Source organism: Haliotis rufescens, unplaced genomic scaffold (genome assembly GCF_023055435.1).
Source record: "Haliotis rufescens isolate VD_foot unplaced genomic scaffold, xgHalRufe1.0.p SCAF_2, whole genome shotgun sequence".
NCBI classification, from domain to species: Eukaryota; Metazoa; Mollusca; class Gastropoda; order Lepetellida; family Haliotidae; genus Haliotis; species Haliotis rufescens.
In genome coordinates this window covers 17,564,206-17,590,066 of record NW_025963890.1, presented here as the reverse complement: position 1 = coordinate 17,590,066, position 25,861 = coordinate 17,564,206, and the positions used below count along the sequence as shown (strand labels likewise).

Here is a 25,861-nt window from a genome sequence, read left to right as displayed (position 1 = left end):
ATGATTGTGGGTTAAGGTGGAAGATTGTGGGTTAAGGTGGAGGATTGTGCTTGGAGATGGAGGATTGTGGGTTAAGGTGGAGGATTGTTCTTGGAGGTGGAGGATTGTGGGTTAAGGTGGAAGATTGTGGGTTAAGGTGGAAGATTGTGGGTTAAGGTGGAGGATTGTGCTTGGAGGTGGAGGATTGTGGGTTAAGGTGGAAGATTGTGGGTTAAGGTGGAGGATTGTTGGAAGGAATAGAGCATACTGGGTAGGGGTGGGGAAAGGCTTGTGTCAAAATATTTTTCTTGAATTCAGGTAGATTTTGATTTTATTTCATGTATAGTTTATGACTAATCTCTTTTCTAATTAAGCTATTTTCAAGGGTCAGAAGACCAGAGACCATAGGTTGGTAAGGAATGGGTTTGATCTTGTGAACATGCAAATATTCACTGGTTGGAATAAAACAAACTTAATGACTTCAGATTTGATTTTTTATATTAGTATCATTTACCTTAGAATAAGGTGGGAACAAAGTTGATTTGCCTTTAGATATGATGCCTGATTCATCACAATATCATTGTAGTGATATATTCACATATTTAGAGGGAAACATTTAACCATCCAGAAGATTTTGCTATAATGTTTCAATGATGTTAATGTTGGATTAATTGGTATATCAGTTGCTGGACAAAGTGGATGTGGGGCTGGGTTCATCATTGTCATGCAGACAAGCACCAGACCTGACTACTCGGGGAAGGGGCGTGTGTGATAACTGTAAGGGGAGGAATTGATCAACCTTTGGGATTATGTACAGATGATTTGCTTCAAAGGAAATTCCTCATACAAACATGGAACATACCGATATATAGTATACAGTCTAGCCATTGTAAGTGATACTTGGCTTGTTAGTTGTTATGTCAGAGGTGAAGGTCAGCTGTGATTTAGTGGTCTGACCCCAACTGAAGATCCTAGCTGACTAATGTCTGGCTGGTAAATTAACGAGTCAGCACTTTGCAGATTTTATCAAAAGGATGTACTCATCACAGCTTATCTTTATCAGTTTTTATACATGCGTGGTTACACATTTATGTTGTATGAGTTCAAAATTCATTTTGAAAATTTAATTTAAAAATGGCTGAGACAGGTTTGATTCCACACATGGTCAAAATGTGTTAAGTCCATTCTTTGTGTCTTCCGATGGGATGTTGCTGGAATGCTTCTATTAGTGGAGCATACACACAGTGATGAACGTTTTATGGACACCCATGTCCTCAGAGCCCCATGCTCATCACAACAACTGGCTATAATGAGGATCCGGTTTTCATGATGTGTGATTTGACTGATATTATGTCATGAGACCCCTATGGTGTTCATTGATGCTCATGCAGTCAACTTCTGGTTTTCATGGTTATAATACAGCTGAAATTTTGCTGACTGCACCATTCAATGTTAATCACTGAGGCTCTCATTCACAGCTGATGTAACCACACACTACTTTGAGAAATTATCCTCAAGGCCAACCTTGAAATGATTCAGCAGATGTATCTACATGTATGCAGTTCCTGTGTATAGAATTATCAAACTCTTCCTATTCTTTTAGCTTCAGCTTTGTTTGGCGGTACTGGTTGTCTAAGCGGTGCAACAATTTTCTGAGCAGAGTTATGGTTGTGGGTTCAAATCCTGGTTCCACTTGATTATGTTTCTAGGTTTGTCAGCACCATACCCCTTCTTGCGGGTTTCACCAAAGTGGTAAATGTCTAGGACCTGCTTCAGTTCGGGCTGTCCTCCTTCATTAAGCTGACTCGCCGTGATATCACTTGAATACTGTTCAAAGCAGTGATAAACTCCACTCACTCACTCACTCACTCAGGTTGGATTTATCAGTGCTTTGAACACAGTTCTATCACAGCATGTCAACTTAAGCTTGGGAGAAAGCTGGAAGTGACGCAGGTGTCAAACAAAGGCCACTTCAGTGAAACCCATGAGCACAGGTATAGCTCTGACGCACCTGAAGGATCATAATCAGGGCGAATCTAGGAACAGCGGATCCTGGCATGGCTAAGGGATGCATGCTTTGTTTAGGGGTTGAAGAACTCCAACTGAAGATCTGTGTGTTACTTTTGAGTTCTGTTTATCATATGATTTGCTGAGTTTATCCCTTTCTCTTGCAGTGATGCGGCTTACAAAGCCGACATTGATGCCCTTTCATCCAATCCAGTGCGAGTCACGTGATCTGTGTGGCGATCAGTTCCTGCAGCAGAACAACCTTGACCTTGCAAAGCCACGGGGTCTAGAATGCTTTCCTCTGGGAGACATGCTGACATTGCCGCAGAATTTTGGGTAACGATTCCATACTATAAGCAACATCTCTGAAATTTGTATTATGACAGAATAAACTGTTAATATTAGGCTTGACTATTTATTTCTTCTTTAACTGATGTGCCTTCTCAAAATTTTGCTTATTCCCATCAATGATGACACCTCAATCCCACTTCTGGTCTGATTTTCCCTTTCCATGGCAGCCAAACTGGAAAAGCCATTACTCTGCATTGTTTGTTCAATTTGTAATTAAATTTAGTATATTATCTTTAAAAAGTAATTTGACTCAACCATGTCAATACATATGTTACTGTGGTAGCTGAACTTTCAATGAATGTTTCATGTGATGGCATCATATTTTCTTCAACTCCTGATTTTACTGTTATTTATTTTTCACAAGAAGTTTTCTTTTCATTAAACCTTAAGTCTAAGTTAGCTGAACCTTTGTATGCATGTTTATGCCGACAAGAAGATTCAAGGCATCATAATGAAATAATTGTTGTGTTCACTGAAATTCCTGCATACTGTTTAGCTGAATTGGTCACATGTTATTGCATTCATTTCCCAATGAATGTAAAATATTAAGCCACGCCCACTGAAGCGGACTACTTTTATTACTATGGAATGTCGGGGAATCACAGTATTACGGTCGAGGGAATTCCCTTTCTGCTCACGTGTATTGTCATGCACAGGACATTTAGCGACATTCATGCATATTCAGACATTTTTGTTTTGGTATCAACATCTATAGTCTCTCTTGAGTCAGAGCATAAATGTCCCTGGAGTATTGCATGTAGTTCTCTACTCTGTGACTATGTGTATCTTTTTCATGGGAACAATATTTCAGCTTCCATGCCACAAAGGTCCATATGGGATCATAGTGTTGTTTTGTCTGTCTTGTTTTCTGCAAAATCTTTTTACCATTTTTGACTTTATTCTCACCTGCACCTATGATTCAAATGAGCTTATGTCACACACACACAAGCATGCACTCACGCAAGAGATTAGATGAAACAAGTGAGAAAAAGGCAAAAAGAATTGATTTGAAAAGATCTTTTATCCAAATACCACAAGGCTAAGAAAACCTGATATGCATGCATAATAATATCTAGAAGTAGTTTCACCCATACTTGCCGTAAAAGGCGACTATGCTTGTCGTAAAAGGCGACTAACGGGATCAGGCGGCCAGGCTCGCTGACTTGGTTGATGCATGTCATCGATCCCAATTGCGTGGATTGATGCTCATGATATTAATCACTGGATTGTCTGGTCCAGACTCGATTATTTACAGACCGCCGTCATATAGCTAGAATATTGCTGAGTGCGGCGTAAAACAACAAACCAAACTAAAAGAAGTAGTTTCAGATTTGACTGAATCATCACGAGTGGCTTTGGCCGTTAAGGATGATGTTGCAAAAATAAATGTTTTCCAATTCTCCAGGACTGTTTGCTTGAGTTTTTAATATTGTGCACATGTTCTTGATCTTAAGAAGACTTCTGCTTTTTTCAGAAATACATATTACATTTAATTTAAGATATAGTTTAAGAGCATCTCTAAAACCAATAAGCAGTAAAGCTGAAACTGTACATGGATGATTAGCTTCTTTCATGTTAGTCCCAATCATCTTCACCCAAAGTAACATGGGGAAAGAAACACGCCGAGTTGCCTTCACAAATGTTTCATATTTGTTACAAATTTGCAACTAAGGCCTCGACCATGGGTATGGTGCTGACAAACCTAAAAACATAATCAGGATAAACCAGGATTTCGAACCCACAATCATAGGTTTCTGGCGTGCACAGCGAATCGCAGCATCTTAGACGAATGGGCCACCCGTGCACCCCTAGCTTATTGTAAGAGATTACAAATGAACATGTTTTTTCGATCTCAGATTTTAAATAAATGCAGTTAATATACAAAATATGTAAATATTCAAACAACTCAATTAGTACTAATTGGGCCTTGGCACAAATACAGCGTATCAAAGGTTTTTATGTCTTTTTACACGTTAAAGTGTGTAAACATAAGAACAAAACAGACTATTGTGAAACTGGGCATAACCAGGTGTTAGTAGATCAAGGTGAATGTCCATGACCTATGACACCTTGACGACAGGTGAAAACAGGTGCTTGAAACCCACGTGCATGTTCTTTGTCAGTGGTTAGTGATTTGTGAGTGGCATTGTGGGATAGTACGTGAATCATCGTCAAAATATCAGAACGTAAAAGTAACATATTCCCTTCTCAAACAACAACTTACATGTCATTATTATTATGTACATAAACATAGCTGTTATTTTTATTGTTGTTTTGATAACTTTTTTTTCAGGCTAATTTGCATAATGCCTATAGCCTGTTTCTGCCATGTCAATTTGGCCTACAAATTACCTCCTGTAAAGTACATTTTGTATAAAGGACTGAGGTAAAACTAGCAAATCCAGACTAGTACTTTTCCAGTTGTTTTGTTATTTCATATTTACATCTACGTAATGCTTTGTGTCGATTATTAAATCCAGCAAAACAGGGTTTTTTTCATTTCCATGAGTACTTTAGGTCCCATGCACTCTATTGCTTGTTCCATGTAGTCAGGTTCATTGACATGGCTGATTGTGCCATCAAACCATGACGGTATTGTCCTTTGCTCAAACATCAACCAATGGTCCAGGTTGGATTATTTCAAGGTTGAATATCGCTGAATGTGACATAAAACAACATTCACCCCCCAAACTGGCCACCTTCTTTGAAAGTCTGACTATTTACTTTACTTTTCATGTGTTGCTATGCCACTCTATTCTTTATTCTTCTCATCCTCCTTTCCTCTTTCTATTTTTTTCATTACTTCCATCCTTATTCCTGCCTACTGCATTTCTCTCTGCCCTCCTTATTTCCTTAAGCCCTTTCCACCCTTCCTCATTCTTCCCTTCTTTGTTACTCCATCCCCTTTCCAACCTTCTCCTTTCCTCCCATCCACATTCCCTTTATTGTTCCATTTGTCCATTCCTCATTCCTTTGACCCTTTTTTTATTCATTCCTCCCTTCCTCATTTCTCCCTTCTTTATTCTTCGTTTTTCATTCTCCAATCCTCCCTTCTTTCCTTTAATCCTATTCCAGCCAACTGCATTCCTCCCCAGTTCTTTCTTTTTCTTTCATTCCACCCTCTTCCATCCTCATTCCTCCTGTTTTAATTCCTCATCCTTATTCCTCCCTTCATTCCTTCAATCCTCAATCCTGCCTACTGCATTCCTCCTTCAGCCCTCACTTCTTTCCCCACATCATCTTCCAGCCTTCTTCTTTCCTCTTTTCTTCATCCCCCCCCCCCCCCCCCCCCCCCACACACACACACCCTATTTCCACCTTTCTCAATTCCTTCCACCCTCTTTGTTACTTCCTTATTTGTCCCACCTTCTTTCCACTTCTCTTAATACATTTATCTTATTGTCACCTTTTACATTCCATCCTTTTTCATTCCTCCCTTCCTCTTTCATCCCATCCTCTTTCCATCCTTTTTCATTCTTCTATTCATTTTCCTCCCTTCCTCTTTCCATCCTTTTTCATTTATCCCTTCCTTCATCCCATCCTCTTTCCACCCTTTTTCATTCTTCCATTCTTCTTTCACCCAATCCTCTTTCATTCCTTTTTCATTCTTCTATTCATTTTCCTCCCTTCCTCTTTTCATCCTTTTTCATTTATCCCTTATTCATTCATCCCATCCTTTCACCACTTCACCATTAATCCCTTATTCATTCATCCCATCCTTTCACCACTTCACCATTAATCCCTTATTCATTCATCCAATCCTTTCACCACTTCACGATTAATCCCTTATTCATTCATCCCATCCTTTCACCACTTCACCATTAATCCCTTATTCATTCATCCCATCCTTTAACCACATCACCATTAATCCCTTATTCATTCATCCCATCCTCTTCCAACCCTTCTTTTTTCCTCCCATCTGAATTCCTCCCTTGTTCATGCCCCTTCATTCGCCTCCATTAACTTCCAGTGACCACCCCTACAAGTGTGCTGTTTAGTATGTATTGCTAAAGGAAGCCTTATGACTATGAATGCTGATATTAAGATTTAATCAAATTTATAGAGGACAAATTTGCAGTTTTACAATCATGTAGCACTGCATTGGCAATTACATGGCATTTCCATTCATTTGGAAAATTTATATTCTAGAAAATCAAATTTCATTCATAGCAGAAGATGATTCAGTTTAGAAGAACATTTTCCTGAGTTGTGTTGACTGTACACACTAATTAAACAAACTTTATAACTGTCATGCTTTCCTGCAATGGCTTCATTCCAACATTATTGCTCCTCGTTTATTTAAAAAATCATTTATTGATTTTGGAGGAGCCTTTCCAGACACAAGCTTGTCACTTTAAAAAACTGGTAATAATGAATATTTTTGATTTCCATAAGGATATTTATCAATTTGAAGATGAAAACATTTTTAAAAGACCTGAAAATGAAGGAAATTTGCTCAAGACTAGAGACTTAGCTACTTTTTAAAACTAGAATAGAAAATGTCTCATGTGTTAAGCTGACATACACAGTATCACTGCCAGTGTTTAAATAATTTTAAGACCCAACAAGACAGTTGGGCAGGTGACCCATAAATGTTGCCTGCCCATCTTAAAAGTTACCCGCCTGCATTCAATATTGAAAAATCACGAAAGTAAGAGACAAATTGCGTCTTGATACAGTTGAAATAAAGCAAACAATTACTTGAGAATCTACAAGGAGTTATAATAAAACTGAATACTGGGTAGCCTTAAAATTACTGCCAGACAGTCGGGCAGTTGGAGGAAAATTTCATGCAGCCCGAGAGATACGTTAGCAGCCACGGGCTGGCAGGCAGGCAGTTATTTCATTTAACTGAATTGCTTCGTGAACTCTGCTACAGTGTTTGATAAACTTGTTGAGTGTTTGTGATTCAAATGTGAACTTCACGATGGAACATATGGTGTCTCCCTAGGCACAGAATGTACTTCAGTTACATATTCAATATGTATCCTATGAAAAATGAAATCCAAATATATATGCAATGGAAATATTTTATACAATTAGGTATTGTCTGATTCACAAATATGTACCTCATCAACAAAATTGCATTGTGTCTTACCTGTGAAAATCCGGGTTAGAATTGGTCTTCAGCAACCCATGCTTGTCGTAAGAGGCGACTAACAGGATTGGGTGGTCAGGCTCGCTGACATGGTTGATGCATGTCATCGTATCCCAATTGTGTGGATCGATGCTCATGATGTCAATCACTGGATTGTCCTTTCAAGGCTTGATTATTTACAGACTGCCATCCTCACTATAAGACTTACAAATTTGCCGACTCTTGAAAGAAAAAAGAACACATAAGAATATTATCTTGGTCACAGGCTTGGTTATTTACAGGCTACTGAGATGTGGGAATAGTGCTGAAAGAAAAGAATGGATGCTTTAAGATGTTGATCTGTATGTTTCAGGAACATCTTCCTCGGTGAGACATTCTCCAGCTACATCAGCGTCCACAATGACTGCGATCAGATCTGCCGGGACATCGTCCTCAAGGTAGTGGAATCAAAGAGGCTTCATATTTCTAGTTGTCAATGTCTTATACCATAGACCCTTTGTATACTTAGTATTGTAGGGTTTAAATGGTAGTTTAAATACTATTGTGATACTATTGCAACATAGGTACAGCTGTTGCAATAGTATTACAATGCCCACTGCTGCGTACCATTGTGAAGTAAGGGGTGGCGGGTGGTCCGCGACAAGTAGTACGATGGATATGTGCGTGTTCTGTCTCGATGTGCTTTTGCGTAGATACAGACAGACCAATGGCAATTCTAGTTTTTGACAAAGCTTGAGATTTATTTGTACATTCTTGCTCCATGTACTTTATGTCATAGGCCAATTCTCGAGCCTGAGAATGTATGATTTGGCTAGGCTTACGGACCTTTGACATGTTTATTTGTTTGTAATTAACTTCTATCAAACGACTTTAAAGAGAATTCTGGTATCAACTTGTCACACCGACCTCTTAATAGTCTTATGAGCAGCACATGCGTCAATGGGAGCGTAGTCATGACTTGCACGTGCACACCATGCGTGCACCCTCTCTACGTGTAACAAACCAAATGTGTGTCTAAATTCTGTACACAACCTACTTGTCTCAAACTCGTTTTGTGAATTGGTTCAACTTATCCCGGATGACCAGTAACTGATGTTCCTAATAACTTTTCACACATCTGGTAAGCTGTTCTCATCAATAACCTGTCGTATGTTATTGGGTTTTGCTGGAAAAAGGCAGTGTACTAACTCATTTGAATGTGCTATATTTGGCATTTCCTAGCTGCCATTGATTTCGTGGAAGTGAGATCACTTGCCAAACAATAGAAGTTAATTTGCGTGAAATGTAAATGCTTTTATTCAGTCAACATTGATCAAAACAATATTTACTTTCACTTCTTATCAAATGTATGTAAAATGAATGATTTTTTTGAAAACTGAATTCAGAATCATATTTCTTACAACCATGTCTTTATTTTCATAATTCAGCGTAAATAGCCATCACATCTTAACAAGCATGGCTGAGCATTTATTCTGTCATGCTTACAACTAAAACGTTTTCCAAATTCATTCTTATGTTTTGCATAAATCTCAGTTAATGAGAATGAATTGTGCATTTATCTTTGGTTATAAAGATATGATTTTCACTTACTTTGTAAATAAAGTAGATACAGGGAGCTGACTTGTATAGATTTAAATAAATATTTTGTAAATGATTCCATGGCATTTGATGGGATGGCCAAGCAGTTTTCTTTTTGTGTTTATCCTTCCTTAAACCCCCCCAAAAGCTTCGCCACGCCCATAAGCAGACTACTATTTGCTCATTGGTTGATAATAGAATGGGCAGGGAATTGATCGCATTATTGTGCTATACGATGTCACTGATTTCATATCCTTTTCTACATTTTGTGTGTTAATGATTAAATAAGCCTTCTGTGAAGTTGTTATTGTTCATATATCTATTTACAAGAATTTACTTCAATATCTGTCTGCGATAACATAGAAATCGGTGTGCACACTTTGTGTAAATCCACTGTGCAGATTTACACAGTATGCGCACTAGATTTTACATTTATATGTTTATAAACGCAAAGAAAGTCAATACTTAAATAAATGTTGTCTTCTATCACATATGTTCATAGCGGGATGCAACTCTTGATTATTTCTCACTGGTATCTAGGCATGCTGTCTAAACTGTACTGAGCTCTGGGTTCAACACAGGTCCAACAGCCTCATATTTAGAAAGCATGCTAACATTTGTTTGTAGATCTGTAATGATGAAATACCTACAACTCCATATTCAGTGGTGTAACTATAACCATAGTTACCTTCTGTGCACATTTATGAAACCTGGACTTTGATATTATTGTGTGGAATGTGTCAAAAGACTTTTGGTTTCCAAAAAGCTGAACAAGGTTTTGAGTGTGTTAGTCAAAGGGGGATAACTCTAGTTTGAGCTATGAGGATATAGGCAAGTAGGTAGTGCTTCACTACTCGTACAGGTTCAGCTACACAGTTTGATCATGTTTGTGTTCCAAAAGATGTTTTCCACTTAAGTATGGGAAAGAATGAAAGCCGATGATAGATGGCCGTCAAAATAGAAATTAACTTGCTGGAAATGATTTGTTTGTACAAAATGGATTGAAAAGCTACGTCAGTCAACTTTTCCTTTTGTTTTGATCCAAAACTTGTTTGAAGAAACACATAGATGGTCAGTGAGAATTTGTTCGTGAGACAGTCAGATATTAATAACTCCAGAGGCTTGAAGCTCCCTGAACTTCCCAAGCAGTTTGTGGAGTTATGCACTAGGCGGACATGTTGGCCTTCCCCAAATATTGCTATGAAATCTACATAGTGGGATAGTAAAATTACTCGAAATATTGCAATACTGCGATAGTCCCACCAATATTGCAATAGATTATCAATCATGCTTTTAACTATTGTGATACCCTTGAAATATACTACTTCAAAGTTAAGGATCACCTGATTCTTTCATATTGCTATAGTTAATTTGTCATGCCAAGAAGTCCTTAACTTCTTTTGAGTTGTATAGTCAACTGAACCTGCTAGTCGCCCCTTGTACGGGCCATGCACATGACCAATTGTTATAGTCAGTCCATGGTGATCCATTCCTCTTGCACTGAAACTACTGTACTCGTTATTACAGGCAGACCTGCAGACCAGCTCCCAGCGACTGTCGCTGTCCAGCATCAACTCTCAGCCAATCATGGAGCTCCTGCCGGACCACAGCATCGATGACGTCATACACCATGAGGTCAAGGAGCTTGGCACGCACATGTATGTATATCCAGTACTGACCCTTCGCTATTGCTATTTCCCTTTCATTGTACATATTGAAAGAGAAGACAAGATATACTGTAGGTTAGGTCTCCTCAATAATGTTCTTTGGGCACACATTCACTCTTCGTTCTCACTCACTCCCCCACCCAAATGTTCCAGCTTGGTGTGTGCTGTCAGCTATACGCCACAGTCGGGGGAAAAGTTGCAGTTCCGGAAGTTCTTCAAGTTTCAGGTAAGATAACAACAGGAGCAGTCTGTTGGGTGGATAAACTATAGGAAACAAAATACTGATTAAAATAATCACCACATCATGGATTCTTGGATACAACAAACAACGTATGTGTAAGTAAACCATGAAGACGTATAGGAGGTACAGAGTGTGTTCAGAGTTGTGGATGCACAGTCAAACTCATACTGATAACGTAGGACCCAATAATTGCTGATTACATTGATTTTGTCATTGAAATACAACACAGTAGATGGAAGTGGGGTGCATACTATTCTGTGATGGTATGCATTCCTGGGGTATTTGTCTACATGTAGAGAGATGTTTAGTACCTAGAAAGACATATAGTTTCATAACACCAAGGATTCCTGTGACAGTGATTTATCTAAAATTCTAAACTAAGTGCCATTGACAGCCAAATTCGTAAAAAATTATTATTTTGTTCAAAATTGGGATTTTAAAGTTCCTACTTTCCTAAATTCTGAGGAAGTACTTTACATTCAGTGCAATAATGGAATACTAAGCTTTAAAGCTGCTTCATCTTTTTCGGTTCTGTTATCTGTGGTGTACAATTTATATCTAAATAGCCATTAGATGTAACTATATTAAACATAAATTGGGAAATTAATAATTCCTAGTTGGGAATTTTGAATGGCATTTGCTGCAGACTCAAGGCTGAAAACTGGCCTCTGAGCGGGTCCAGATAAACCCCTGTGTGGACAAACACGCAACACCATGGGGTTAGCTAAAGTGCATATTTTACTGGAGCTTTGATCAGTCAGCTTTGGTGGGTTCAGTGTCAGATTAAGACGGAGAGAGGCATGGAATAAGGGTAAAAGATCCAATTTTATTGAAGCTGACACTAAACATATTTAGTTTTACCTGTTCTTGTTGGTGCAAGAGTTGAATTTTGAGAAACAGTTGTGATGAAGGAGAGGGTGTGTGTTGTAGGTGCTGAAACCACTTGATGTCAAAACCAAGTTTTACAATGCCGAGGTAAGAGCCATGGTACATTCCTCTGTTCAGTGTACAAGTTGTGTTATTTGCACCCTCGTTGCTGAAAACACTTTTTTGAACTAATGACCTTTTGTATAGTGTAAAATGACATAAATGGAGGTTTTACCAGTCTCTTTGATATATAATATTCTCAATAATCTCATGGTATATTTTCAACCGAGTTTGGCCTTATAAATGCATTGAATACTATTTTCATACAGTAAAGATACTAAAAATTGGTAGATTTATTTTACAACTTCTGCTCAAGATTTGCCTTTTGTAATCTAATAACTAATATTTTTGTGCCACCTTGTGATAGATCAAGGGGCTAACTCTAATTTCTGTTCATTGTTGAACTGATCCATTTTAATGAATCATCATTCTGTCATCAGTATTTCAATCAATATGTTAATCTTTCCTTGAGATATATTCATATGAAGGAATATTTAACTGAGATTACATCTGTAGATATCACACATACATCTGTCAGCATGATTTTAGGATTATTGCCAAGCATTTATACGGTCAAACATGGCACTCAGCTCCAAATTCAATCACAAGATAATGCTTTCCTGAAAATATTTTATCTTTGGTAAATAAAATGTCATGTTTCATTTTCTTGAAATATTTCCTTGTATAACTTTTAGATTATGTAACAAGAATATATTGTAAAGTCATCAAAATAAGAATACTTGACAATTCACAAGTCATCCAAGTCATCTCTGCTCAAAGCACAGCTAAAATTCTGTTCTTGAATCTGTTTGATCACATTTTCCTGTGGCCAATATTTATGTTTAATGTTCACTTGATGCTATATATTTGATTTTAATTCCTTCTCCTTGTTTCCTTGTTATTTGCATGAGCAGGACTTTTTAGTAAGTGATTTCAATCTTCTGTTGGTCTGTGACTAACCATGCTTGTTCAGCTACACTGATTTGCCTTCATGTTTCACCCCGAGTCAGATTTGGGGGTTTCACTGTTTTAAACTAATTTTTATCAATTTTCTTGAATGGATATAAGGTGTTGTATTATAGAAGGATGTGAGGTTTAATAAAATAGTAACCATGGAAACCCTAACAGGAGGTATACATGTGTCACACATTAATAGATTTAAAGCCAAAATAATTTATGAGATTTTTTATAAAAACTAAACAAAAGGCCACAATATTAGATTTCCAAACAAATTTTTTAAAATGTGGCTGGAGGCATTATATATTTTTAACTTTTAATGTAGTTGGTATATCATTTGAATATGAATGTGTCACAGGTGAGGATAGGTCACAGTGACATATTGTCTATGAGTATATCAATATGCCATATTTTCGTTTTTACATTTACATTCTTCCTTTGATATCATATTAGACGTATGCAGCCCTTTGGAATGTCATTAAAATATGATAAGGTCTTAAGCTCAAAAATTATATTCACAGTGACAAGAAGAAAGTTATTAAACTGAAAGTGCATATAACTGTCGTATTAAGGTACCTTAAGACATGCCTTGCATTGGGGTATATGTTTTCCCAAACCGGAAATGGTGTGATTAAACCGGTGAGGTCAGCTGTCCCCTGATTTGATCAAATGTTCCATGTTTCGGATGGGAAAGTTTAGGTTATTCAGGAAAAGGTGGGGATGGAGCTGGTTAGTTTTAGGGTTTAATTACATAATGATCTGTACATCTTGAAGACCCCTGCATGGATGCAGGGATTCAGGGCAGAATAGGTCCCCATCCCCCCTGACTAAAATGAGGGTTAGGTGGTTACAGTGTGTAACCTTGATGATTGCCTGTCGTTTTACCTGATGGCAGTCTGCATGCTTGGCCTGGACACAATTATTAGGCAGCTTTGATCGAGCTGCAATATTGCTGACACAGCATAATACCAGTACCTCCACTTCTGGTAGATAGTGAAATGAGTGTGGATGTTCTTGGTGGCCCTTCTCTCAAGTAGAATAAATAGCATGGTCTGTTGTTTACACATAGACACACCTGTACTTCATTGAATATTGACTTCCATTAGATCCCAGTTACCTCCCCTTTCACTTTTTACATTCACTCACTCCTTTTTGAATATTTGTCTGTTAAATGTCACATCACTTTACGAATGTTCGTAATCTTGACACAATCAATTTTTCTAATTATCATATCACTTTTATATTATCTTTTCTTAAAATTGTTTAAATAACTTTATGCTTTGTTGATACCATTTTGTTTTGTATTTGTGGGAATTCCAGGTTACAACTGGCCAATGCTGGTCGTAAGAGATGACTAAATCGGGTGGTCAGGTTCAGTGACTTGGTTGATTGCGTATCATCGTACACCTACAGCGTGGATTGTTGCTCATAATACCAATCACTGGATTGTCTGGTTCAAACTTGATTATTCCCAAGCCATGGTTATTGTTGAGTGTGGTATAAAATAACCACTTTGCCAAAAAACATTTGATATTTTATATCAGTGATGAAATTTTTAACCAAACTGTATGTTATTTGAGTTTATGAAAAGAATCTGACATGTTTGAAAGTGAAAATAGTTTTTCAGAGGTTACATTGTTGGAAAGCTTAGTTGCTGACAAAGTTTGTTTGTTAATAATCAAGTCTATAGTAGGGCTGGAACAGGTAACTCAGGTACTCGGGTCAGGTGGGTACTGAGTAGGACCCGGGTACCCACAGGACCACCCGGACCCATGGTTAGTCACATGATATATTGTATAATGACAAAAAAATATCTAGAACTCCATGGTTACACTGCAAGTCACTAATGTTCGCGTTTCTTTCTGCCTAAGCACCATTCCTTCGGACATTTAAAGGTTTGAATAAAGATAAAACTTCAGTCAACTTCCGTGTATGCATGACCAGATCGTTTTATATGTATATCTGAATACATTTTACCAGGGCTACGGTCAAACTATACCTAATCGGACATTTTGTACCCAACTCTTGAGACCTATAGCGGGTAACCAGGTAGGGTCGGGTAATAGCGTGATGGGTACCCGGGTAGTAAATTTGGACTCATCCCAGCACTAGTCTATAGCAGACAATCTTGATACCGATAAAGTGAACAACAATCCACGTCATCAGATACAATGACTCCCAATCAGCAAGTCAAGGAGCCCGACCATCCAGTCCATTCTGTCACCTCTGAACTATTATTTCTTATTGAAACTTAAATTTGCTTCAATTCAACCCTGTTCAATGAAAAGTACTCAATTTAACATTTCTCAAACAAAGTGCTGGAATTGTATTAATTGTATACTACTCAAAAGAAGTTAAAGAACGCCGATTCATTCATATGACTATAGTTAATCTGTCATGAGACCAGTGATCTCTGAGCCAAGGTTATTCTGTACATTACCCATTGTCATTTTCTGAAAGGAACAAAGACGAGAGATAAAGCTTCAGCACCTTTAAACAAATTTCACTGATGTAAATCTTCTGTACAGATGATGTAATGTTATCAATTTGTGACATCAAATTGTAGTGTTCTCAGAAATGCAACAGTGGCATAGCATATTGCTTCGACTGACCAAATCATCTTTGAGAAATGCTAAAATGCTAAAATATGACAATATCAGAAAGTTGGTACACTCAATCTTTGAGCCCTGTGTGTTCCCTGTGTGCTTTAAGATCTGTATGTGAGACTGTCGTGGGTGTCCTGGTTTGCTATTGGCCCCCAGCAGCCTGTGCTTGTTGTATGATGTGACTTAATGGTACGGTGAATCAGGCTCAGTGACTTGGTTAAACAACAAACAGATCAATCTCTGAGGGTATTATTCGGCCACGTCATACCAAAAGTTATTAAAAGATGGTACTTGTTGTTACCCTGGCTGGTGCTCGGCATTAAGGGGCTAAAACAAGGACTGGTCAGCTGGTCAGTATACTGTGTCTGAGTGAGGTATCCATTTTAAACTGCGGCATGGTATCTCAGTGGGCTAGCACTATAAATCGGCATCAATCTGAACTAGTACAAGCAGAAACACACACACACACACACACACACACACACACACACACACACACGTGCATGCAAGTCGCTAAATAAGTGCAATAATCTTGGACGTGCAGTTTAACCCCATTTCACCTCACCCCATCATTCTGACATGGAGGTATGATAATTAATTATAAGGTCTGTATGAAACAATTCCTTACTGTAGATGTTGTACATGTTTTGGACTATTATTTTCCCATGAAGATAGTTCCCCAATTCCTCCCCTAGATGTACGTTACCTTGATGTTGTTTCATAGAAGTGATTAGTAGGTAGTTCTTCTAAAGATGTTTGATTCAATGACTGCAACAGCAAGGTGAGAAAATGTTTGATCTGTTCAAAGGCCTTGTTTTATGGCAATGAGCAGTTCTTTATTTTGTTTGGCACTTTAGGTTAATAAATATAAATTGCTTCAACATACAATAGATAGTGTCATTGATGCAATATACCAGAGACCATGTATTTATACAGAACAGTTTATGGATAAATATGCAAATGAGGTGACGATTTCTCAAAACATCACTTGACTTCTGTATTTTCCCAAAATGTTCAGGCAGAGGTTTCCTGATGTGTGAGTGGTTATGTAAACAAACATGTCGGAAAATCTCTTGGCACTATAAAATAAAAGTTTTCTAAGGGACATTATTCCTATGTGGCTAAATCAACAGGTAACCTAACATTCAATTGAAAACAGTATGCGCAGGGGCCTTGACGGTGACTGGTCGGACTGGTTCCATGTGAAAAATAATAACCGGCAATAGCGATCAGCTGCTTCGTTTAGGTTTATTATTATTTTAAATGTGTTTAGTAAAAGCTGCAACTAAATTAACAAGATATTGGAATATATTATTCCTGATAAAAAAATAGTTTCAGATACAATTTTTGCCGATCCTTGCATTAAAATCCTTTAAAGTTATACCATTGGGTGTGTCTTGACCGAATCACCAGTAGATTCCAAGAAAACATGTGTACAGCTGATTGCTGGTCTGGCTTAGTTTAAGAGAAAATACACAAGGTAATCTTAATCCCTGGATGTAAAACAATGCCTAGCAGAACAAAAAATACAATTAAAACGGTAAATCAACATGTCTGGTGATTTTTTTATCTCAAATTTCAAATTTGTACTGACCAAGTTTCTCATCACCCGTTCGTTGACCGGAATTCGCTGAAGGGGTAGATTCACGGTGTAATTTTTTTCTGTGCTTGATATTCAAATCTTTTTTTTCTCCAAAATATTGAATCCGCTAGAGGGGGGTGCGCATTATACATGGGTGCACACTATACTCAAGAAAATACAGTAGTATGACAAAAGTAAGCACAAACTCTTTGAGGTTAGGGAAATTAGTGAGTGAAACAGTTTGCGTTTAGACTTATTTTGAATGGGTTGTTGAATTCAATTCAGGAAACACCAATAATAGCTTCTTCAAATATCCTTGAGATAAAATACAGCATTTTTGTTTTTAGAAAATGGAAAATACTTTTCTTTATTTTCCAGATCAGAATGATTAATATTCATGCTTGCAAAGGGGCTGATATTAGCACATTTTCTTCTATAATTGATTGGGATGGTAATGTAGGACTGGTGGAAGGTGACAGCCAGATATGCCGTTGGCACTGTAACAACTCTGAAGCGAGCTGATGTCATGGTTTATTTTTCATGATAAACTTTTAACATTTTATGGCTCAGGGAGACCTAATGACAGAACATGTTAAGGATGCACAAAGGAAAGAAGCAACATTAGAAATTGGCACTAGTCCTGTAGTCCTTGCCCAACTGCCCTATAGTTAAGGGTTCATAAGGTCTGTAGAAATTTGCCATTTTTGAGGGTTTTGCTCCTCATTATAAGGACTAATGGACTAAAAATGTTAGTTTCTACTTCTGAAAACGATGGATATATGTTTGAAGGCATCAAGTTGTCATATTTGGTGGGAATTACATTTTTCTTATTGTCAAAAAATAATAACCCCACTCCTGACAATGATGGTATGTCCTTACAAAAGTTCTAGATGAGCTACAGTGCCTCAGGGGGCACAGGGGGCACAGGGGGCACAGTCATTCATGGTGCAGAGTTGCATCCCTTTGGCATGCCAGGAACCTATTTACGGGTTTGAATCCTGTTTTGCCTCAGTTATGTTTCTAGGTTTGTCAGCACCATACCCTTGCTCGTAGGTTTCACCAAGGTAGTAAACAATTGTCTGCAACTTGATTCACTTCAGGCTTTCCTCCCACATTAAGCTGACATGCCGTGATATAACTGGAATACTGTTCAAAGCAGCGTTAAGCCCAACTTACACACTCAAAGAGCCTAACGGTTCTCTTTCGATAGTGTGTGAGTTACAACTCAAGAGCAGTATTTTCAGCAGTAGTGCAGTGAGGCTCAGTGGTGATGGCATCTGACTTCTGTGTAACCTGAAAACTGTACTGAATTAAGATATTTCATTTTCAAGGCTAACTTGGATGTATGTATAAACATTTTGTTGTCCACTCTAGCCCATTAACTCCGCTGTCACCTTGACTAACACTGTATATACTGCCTGCCGTCTGCATCGTCTCATCCACTGTCACGTGATAAGTCTCTGCATGAAAATCTGACAACACCTTCAAATGAGAACATGTCAGGTGAACTTTCTGATCAGCCAATCAGTGTTAAGACTTCTACATTCTCAGTACAAGTAAGTGAAGTATTCAGGCCAGCATATCTGATTTCTGTATCTCGAGCTAAACAACCTTTCCAACCAAAATGAAATCTCCGCCGTTATATTGTTGTGGATATTTTATACACCCTGTTACTGTTTAGATCCATGGCTTCTACTCTGAAAATGGAGTACCATTGAAGATATATTTGTTTTCTGCTTGGCTTTTCTTTTGTTAAAATCACAATTGCCAAATTAAGGTGGTAAAGAAATGAAGCCAAATCATTTTATAAAGCTGAAATCTGATTGGCTCAAGAACCCATGCATTGTTCATTTAGATGGGATAGTCAAAGGTCGCTCAGTGTTCACCTGACACATCCTTCTATGGAAGTGCTGTCAGATCTTCACGCAGAGAGGTATTGCATTGGAGTAAAGATTGGTACAAACACTGATGAACATAAAGGCGCTCATCCAGTGTCTCTCTATTCACTGCCACACATGTTTACCCATAAATATTTACGACCATACACAGCCTAACAATAACCTACAAAGACGTTTTTATTACAAGGTTTACTGATCCCCCGACCCTATTGTCGCCAAAGTTTTTAGCTGGAAATTATTTTTTTCGCATGCCTGCTTTTTCTGGTCATCAGAATAATTTCCAGTTAAAAACTTATTATTGCCGCCAAAAACTCGCTATATGGCTGAAATAGTGCCGATGCGATGTTAAATTTTAACTCACTATTGGCGCCAAACCTGATGGTGATACTTACAACAACGAAATGCAAATGGTTTCCTGTCTCACCCAGCCAAATGATACATTTACCTATAAATGTTGGATCAAAGCTTGAAATAATTAAGGCCATAATGAAAACTATTCATAGTCTTTGCTTCACTGGTACTCAAAGCAGTGTGTATCTATCTATGTTAATATCTCACATACACATTTTACTGAAAAACAAAATGAAAAACTGAGCATTCTAATTTTATCTTTTTATCTTCCCCACCCAATTTGTTACATTTTCAAAACAAATCCATAAACCATCTGATCAAATTTAAATGACCTAAATATGCATCACTTCATTCACTGGCCCACATGTCACTCATAAGTCTAACTACTATACACATCCTAACAATATCAACCCACTAGACATTCACTTCCCTTAATGTTGCTAAGCTTTTTGACAATTTTGTTCCATCTGAACACCCCTTTTGTAATTTTTGTCCTGAAAGTAACATTTTGAATTTTATTGGATAGTTCAAGACAGAAATAGAATCTAAATGGTAAAAAAACCCAACATGAATAAATCTCTATGTATATATAATACAAGGAATTATTCCAATACTGTTCATGTAGTAGTGTTTCATGCAATGTCCTGCTGCTTGTATACCCTCACCTGTGCGGTATGGCATCCTCAAATAAAACAAGACTGTTTGCCCATGTTGCTCTGATGAAAGGTGTATTATCATACCTTTAAACTAACCATGTGTCCTATGAGCTGTTTATGTGCCAATTAGCGAGGAGATGATTATTCAGGAACCCCCTTGAAGTTGGGTGTCCAGATTTACAGGGTCCAGACTGACAAGGCTTCATTGTATACAGGACCCGTGAAGATCCGGGGTAGAATAGATCTTCAGCAACCCGTGCTTGCTGTAAAAGGCAACTATGCTTGTCGTAAGAGGCAACTAACGGATCGGGTGGTCAGGCTCGCTGACTTGGTTGATGCATGTCATCAAACCTACTTGCGTGGATCGATGCTCATGATATTAATCACTGGATTGTCTGGTCCAGACTCGATTATTTACAGACCGCCGTCATATAGCTGGAATATTGCTGAGTGCAGCGTTAAACAACAAACCAACCAACCAACCATCATTGTATCCAGGCTTCTTTCACATAGCTGTAATATTGCTAACTGCAGCACAAAACAACACTCACTTACTTACTGGTAGCTTGAGAAATGTCCTCAGGTTCTAAGATGTGAATTGATAGACGTAAAGTGCCAGTGTGCATATATTGAAGTAGTGATCACCAGTAACTAAGGTTTCATCAATAGCCAGGGGAACAGTTGGCCCAGTTGTCAAAGGCGCCGCAATTCGCTGTACAGATATTGCTTTTGTCATATTACTGAGGTGTTTTGATTCATTAATTTTTTGTTCCCTTTCACTAAATGTGTTTAGTATCTTAGTTATGTTTCAATTGCTTGTGATTGAACTTGCATATCATTCCTGTTGCTATGCTTGGCTGCATCTTGGAATAATGTATTCACGGATAAAATCCTTGTGGCATCTTGATTGGTTTTTAACTAATTTATGTCATTCGTCTGAGATTGGCACACAATTAGATTCATTTTGGACCACCAATCAAGGAAATTTGTACTGTATATGAAAAGCATGGTGAATTAGTTATTTCAACTAAATAATGAACCGGAAAAAATGAACTGTAATTAGGAGTAATGTCATACAAATTTCATTCATTAGAAACTGGATAAGTTGATCCCTTTGTTGGGGTCCACCTGCATCTTTGTTTATTATCATCTTATTTAACCAGATAAACCCTTGTGGTCTAGTGGATAGTGAGGAAGATCGGTGATTTAATCCCCGACCGTGTCATACCAAAATATGTTTTTTTAAAAAGATGGTACTTCTAGTTACCCTGCCTGGTGCTTGGCATTAAGGGCACAAAGCAAGGTCCCGATGGCTAAGAGTCCGTATAATGTGTCTGAGTGTGGTATGCATGATAAACGTATGGTATTTCGATGGGCTTGCACTATAAAACCGACTGCGGTCCAGACTACTACAAGCAGTACAAAACATTTGATATATCACTATCACCGAAACCGAAACATAATTAACTAAATGTAACACCGTGGTTCCGGCGTGTTGACAAGACAAGTGGTAGGCCAGGGGGCATGATGACATAATTATTATATGAGGTCTCATATCACCTTATTTCTCTCAATATCAGTGTATCTCAGGGTAGTTACCCTCATACTTTTATGTTCAGCATCTAGAAACTAGTACCTATTATTCAGAACTGACAACCCATACCTATTAACCATGCTTTTCGTAAGAAATGGATTCAGGTATCTGAAAGTTATGTCACCTGGCACCTATCATGGTCTGGCTGGCTTGGTGTGCGATCTTACCCCGGGCATGGAACATCATGTGCACGATTCTGGCCTCATCCCATTGCAGTGACATACTGCATCAAGCCTCCTCCCTCTCTCACTCACTGCCATCAGGCTATGTCTCTTCCACTGCATATATTCTCTTAAAGTGGCTCATTTCCTGGGATCATTTAATCACTGTCAATATACCTTTCTGCCATTGTATAACTTCTCTTAAAGTGGTTTATTTCAAGGTGCCATTTAATTACATCTCAGCTAACTTTTTAACATACTGCCTGCAATCTATCTTTCTACCACTGTACATATCCTCTTTATACAGCAGTTAATTTCAAGATATATGTATCATTTAATGACAATGCCAAAGACAGCTTTGTAACATACTTGCCATCAAAATATTTTTAAACCATTGTATATATTCTCTAAAAACAGTTAATTTCAAGGTGTCATTTGATGATGTCTGAGATAACTTTTTAACATACTGCCTTCAATCTATCTTTCTACCACTGTACATATCCTCTTACAGCAGTTAATTTCAAGATACTTGTATCATTTAATGATAATGCCTAAGACAGCTTAATAACATACTAGCCATCAAAGTATCTTTCAACCATTGTATATAATCTCTTATTTCTCTTATTTCAAGGTGTCATTTAAAATACCTAAGACAGCTTTTTTAACAAACTGCCTACTATCTCTACCATTGTTTAAACAGTGAAACTTCATTGATTTGGACGGTATGGTTCCAACTGATTTCATCCAGTTTAACAAACATCTTGAATAATCGTTAAAGAATATAATCCTTTTGAAACATGGTGACTTGGTTGATTGTCATCGTACCCAGACAGTGTGGGACTTTTACTTATAATATCAATCACTGGTTTGTCTGGTCCAGATTTGATTATTTCAGGGTTGCTGTTAAGTAGCTGGAACATTGCAGAGTGCGATATTAAAAAACAAAGAACAAAAACTAACAAAATCATCCAGACTACCAAGGATTCACTGTATGCTCAGAAGCAGTTAATTACGAGATATCATTTAACAACAATACCGTCCATCAAACAACAAAAACTAACAAAATCGTCCAGACTACCGAGGTTTCACTTTATTCTCAGAAGCAGTGAATTACGAGATATCATTTAATGATTATGTCTATGCAAAGACGTATATATGTCTGTGGTCTATGATAGTTTTATAACAGTCATTAGCAGCACTGCCTCAAGTTTTTGTTGGAATTTGACTGCCGCCGCCATTGGTGATGTTTCTTACCACACAAAGATTATTGACATAAGAGATTATTCTTCCATGGACTTCTTCCAATTGGTCCTTTGGAATTCTATTGGCAAATGTCATGAAAAGGTCAAAGGTTTTGGTCAAGATAAGTTGAAGGTCAAGGTCAGTGTTCAGGTTTTTGTGAAAGATGGTTCTAACGTTGTCAGTATTTGAGGCATGGTTACCTCTACAGGCATGAAACTTTATGTTTGCATGGATCTTTACAAATCCTGATATAAAAAGTCAAGGTCATCTATGAGGTTAGTGTTAAACATGGTCATATCATTTATTGCCATCTTCCAGAGACAAGGGTGTTAACTGACTATAAAAGTCTAGTTTCTACCCTTGATGAACTATTCCAGGCTGGAATTCCAGAGTCACATTTTGGCTGAACTAACAAGTCTATGCATAGTCCAATCAAAATCGCTTAAGAAACTAGACATTCAGTTCATAAACAACATGAAGTGCAACATGCAGACTTCAGTCGACTGCAGCATTTGCAGAGCATGTGTACCGCCAACTGGCGTCAACAGATTTTTTGCAAATCTTTTCATGTTTTTAATCAAGGTGCTGAAGTGATTTGATGCACTTCATGTTTTATTACAATATAGATCCTGAGGAGGGACATAGAAGGGACATACCGGTAACTCGTAATAGCCACTAGTGGCGCTCCGATTGAGCCTGGAAATGCCAGCCTAGTTCGGCAAGGGTGTAACTGGACTTTTATAGTCAGTTAACGCCGTTGCCTTGGGAAGATGTTTATTGACAGTTACTGTTGCACTTTTACTTGTACAATTAAGAAAATTGCATAATTGTTGGATCTTTAGAGTGAGTGAGTATGGTTTTACGCCGCTTTTAGCAATATTCCAGCAATGTCACGGCAGGGGACACTAGAAATGGGCTTCACACATTGTACCCATGTCAGGAATCGAACCCGGGTCTTCGGTATGACAAGCGAACGCTTTAATCACTAGGCTACCCGACCGCCACTTGGATCTTTAGAAGTTTTCTTGATCAAGGTCCGAAAGTAATGTTTTTGTTTTTAAAGTATCATTGTATTCTGATTCTAGTTTGCATATACTGTTCTAGTTTTGTCACTATCCTACCCCAGTGTCTTCACATTAATGGTTATCACTATCATACATGGGTTAACTCTGGTCAGTGTTAGTGCAGTCAAATTGATTCACACTGTATTGCCAAGTAGATGTATTAACATAATTCATCTTGTTTTGTCAAATATAGAGAGAAAGCCTATGTGATTAGAGTAAATATATGGTACTTTGAATGCTTGAATGCCTTACCTTGATTAGTTTGGAACTCTTGTTTTTTGGATATTCTTATAGATCCTTCTTCAGCTTGATATGTACAATGTCTTATATAAAAATAAATTAGATGTCTGTTATACCACAACATAGTATTTTAACTTCTGTAAATAAAGAAATGTGTAAATGAATATGTCCTGAGTTTGCTTGATGGGAACTCTGGCTTGTATGTACCTGTAGTCTGACGAGGTTTACCTGGAGGCTCAGATCCAGAACATCACCCCCGGACCGATCTACATGGACCACGTCAGTCTGGAGCCGTCACCACAGTACCATGTGAAGGAGCTCAACTCTGTCACTCCAGACACAGGGTAAGTCTACCAGGCTGTCTCAAAGACAATGTGCCAAGCACTATGGGAACTCTTTGTTGACATAGTCTGGACACTATATATCTACAATGTGACCACTGTGAACACTATTGGAACACTATGTAAATAACAGTGTGTGAACTCTACATTAGCTTTATAGGAACATTATGCTGACACTATGTAAAGTATGTGAACAGTGAGTGAACACTTTGTGAACAATAAATCCATACCATGGTAACACTATGAACAGTGAGTGAACACCATTTGAACACTATGTAAAGTATGTGAACAGTGAGTGAACACTTTGTGAACAATAAATCCATACCATGGTAACACTATGAACAGTGAGTGAACACTATGTGAACACTATGTCAAGTATGTGAACACTATGTCAAGTATGTGAACAGTGAGTGAACACTATGCAAAATATGTGAACAGTGGGTGAACACTATGTAAAGTATATGAACACCATTTGAACACTATATAAAGTATGTGAACAGTGAGTGAACACTGAACAATAAATCCATACCATGGTAACACTACGAACAGTGTGTGAACACTATGTGAACACTATGTCAAGTATGTGAACAGTGAATGAACACTATGTGAACACTGTAAAGTATGTGAACAGTGAATGAACACTATTCTGACACTGAGCACACTGGGAACACTATAGGAGCTCCATTGGCAGTACACTAGGGGGGAACACTGTAAAGTATGTGAGCAGTGAGTGAACACTATTCTGACACTCTGAGCACACTGGGAACACTATAGGAGCTCCATTGGCAGTACACTAGGGGGGAACACTGTAAACAATAATTTAACACTATGAGACACCATGAGAAGAATGGTTAAACAATTCTTCAACGCCATGTGAACGCACTACAGGAAATGTATTTGTGTTCATACAAACAGTAGATTTCTTTTAAAGTGGTATATCTGCCATTACTTCCAGGATGAAGCAGGTGTTTGGCAAAGCCAACTACTTGAACCAAATGGACACCCGCCAGTACCTGTACTGTCTGTCACCTCGACCGGAGCTGTACTCGGAGAACAAGGTGCTCAAGGGAGTCACCAACATTGGCAAGCTTGATATTGTGTGGAAGACAAACCTCGGGGAGAAGGGGCGACTGCAGACCAGCCAGCTCCAGAGAGTGGTAGGAACTTGTAATAGGGCTAGATTTGCCCTACAATCTGCTCCAGCGAGCGGCAGGAACTTGTAATAGGGCTAGATTTGCCCTACAATCAGCTCCAGAGAGTGGCAGGAACTTGTAATAGGGCTAGATTTGCCCTCCAATCTGCTCCAGAGAGTGGCAGGAAC

The 25,861-nt window shown here is 38.1% G+C and overlaps 1 protein-coding gene across 7 annotated transcripts in view; it reads left to right on the top strand.

Moving 5' to 3' along the window:
• Positions 1-25,861, top strand: part of LOC124138770 (trafficking protein particle complex subunit 13-like) — a 190,914-nt gene that overhangs the window by 161,314 nt on the left and 3,739 nt on the right. For 4 of the 7 annotated variants that reach the window (XM_046505623.2, XM_046505628.2, XM_046505626.2 and 1 more), the window contains exons 2-10: positions 2,154-2,322; positions 7,788-7,872; positions 10,541-10,671; positions 10,834-10,906; positions 11,852-11,896; positions 12,763-12,771; positions 18,325-18,336; positions 24,413-24,543; positions 25,496-25,697. In XM_046505623.2, coding sequence (XP_046361579.1) covers positions 2,154-2,322; positions 7,788-7,872; positions 10,541-10,671; positions 10,834-10,906; positions 11,852-11,896; positions 12,763-12,771; positions 18,325-18,336; positions 24,413-24,543; positions 25,496-25,697 — 857 coding nt within the window. The remainder of the gene's footprint in view (positions 1-2,153; positions 2,323-7,787; positions 7,873-10,540; positions 10,672-10,833; positions 10,907-11,851; positions 11,897-12,762; positions 12,772-18,324; positions 18,337-24,412; positions 24,544-25,495; positions 25,698-25,861) is intronic. The other 3 variants (XM_046505624.2, XM_046505625.2, XM_046505627.2) reach the window with 3 other exon arrangements.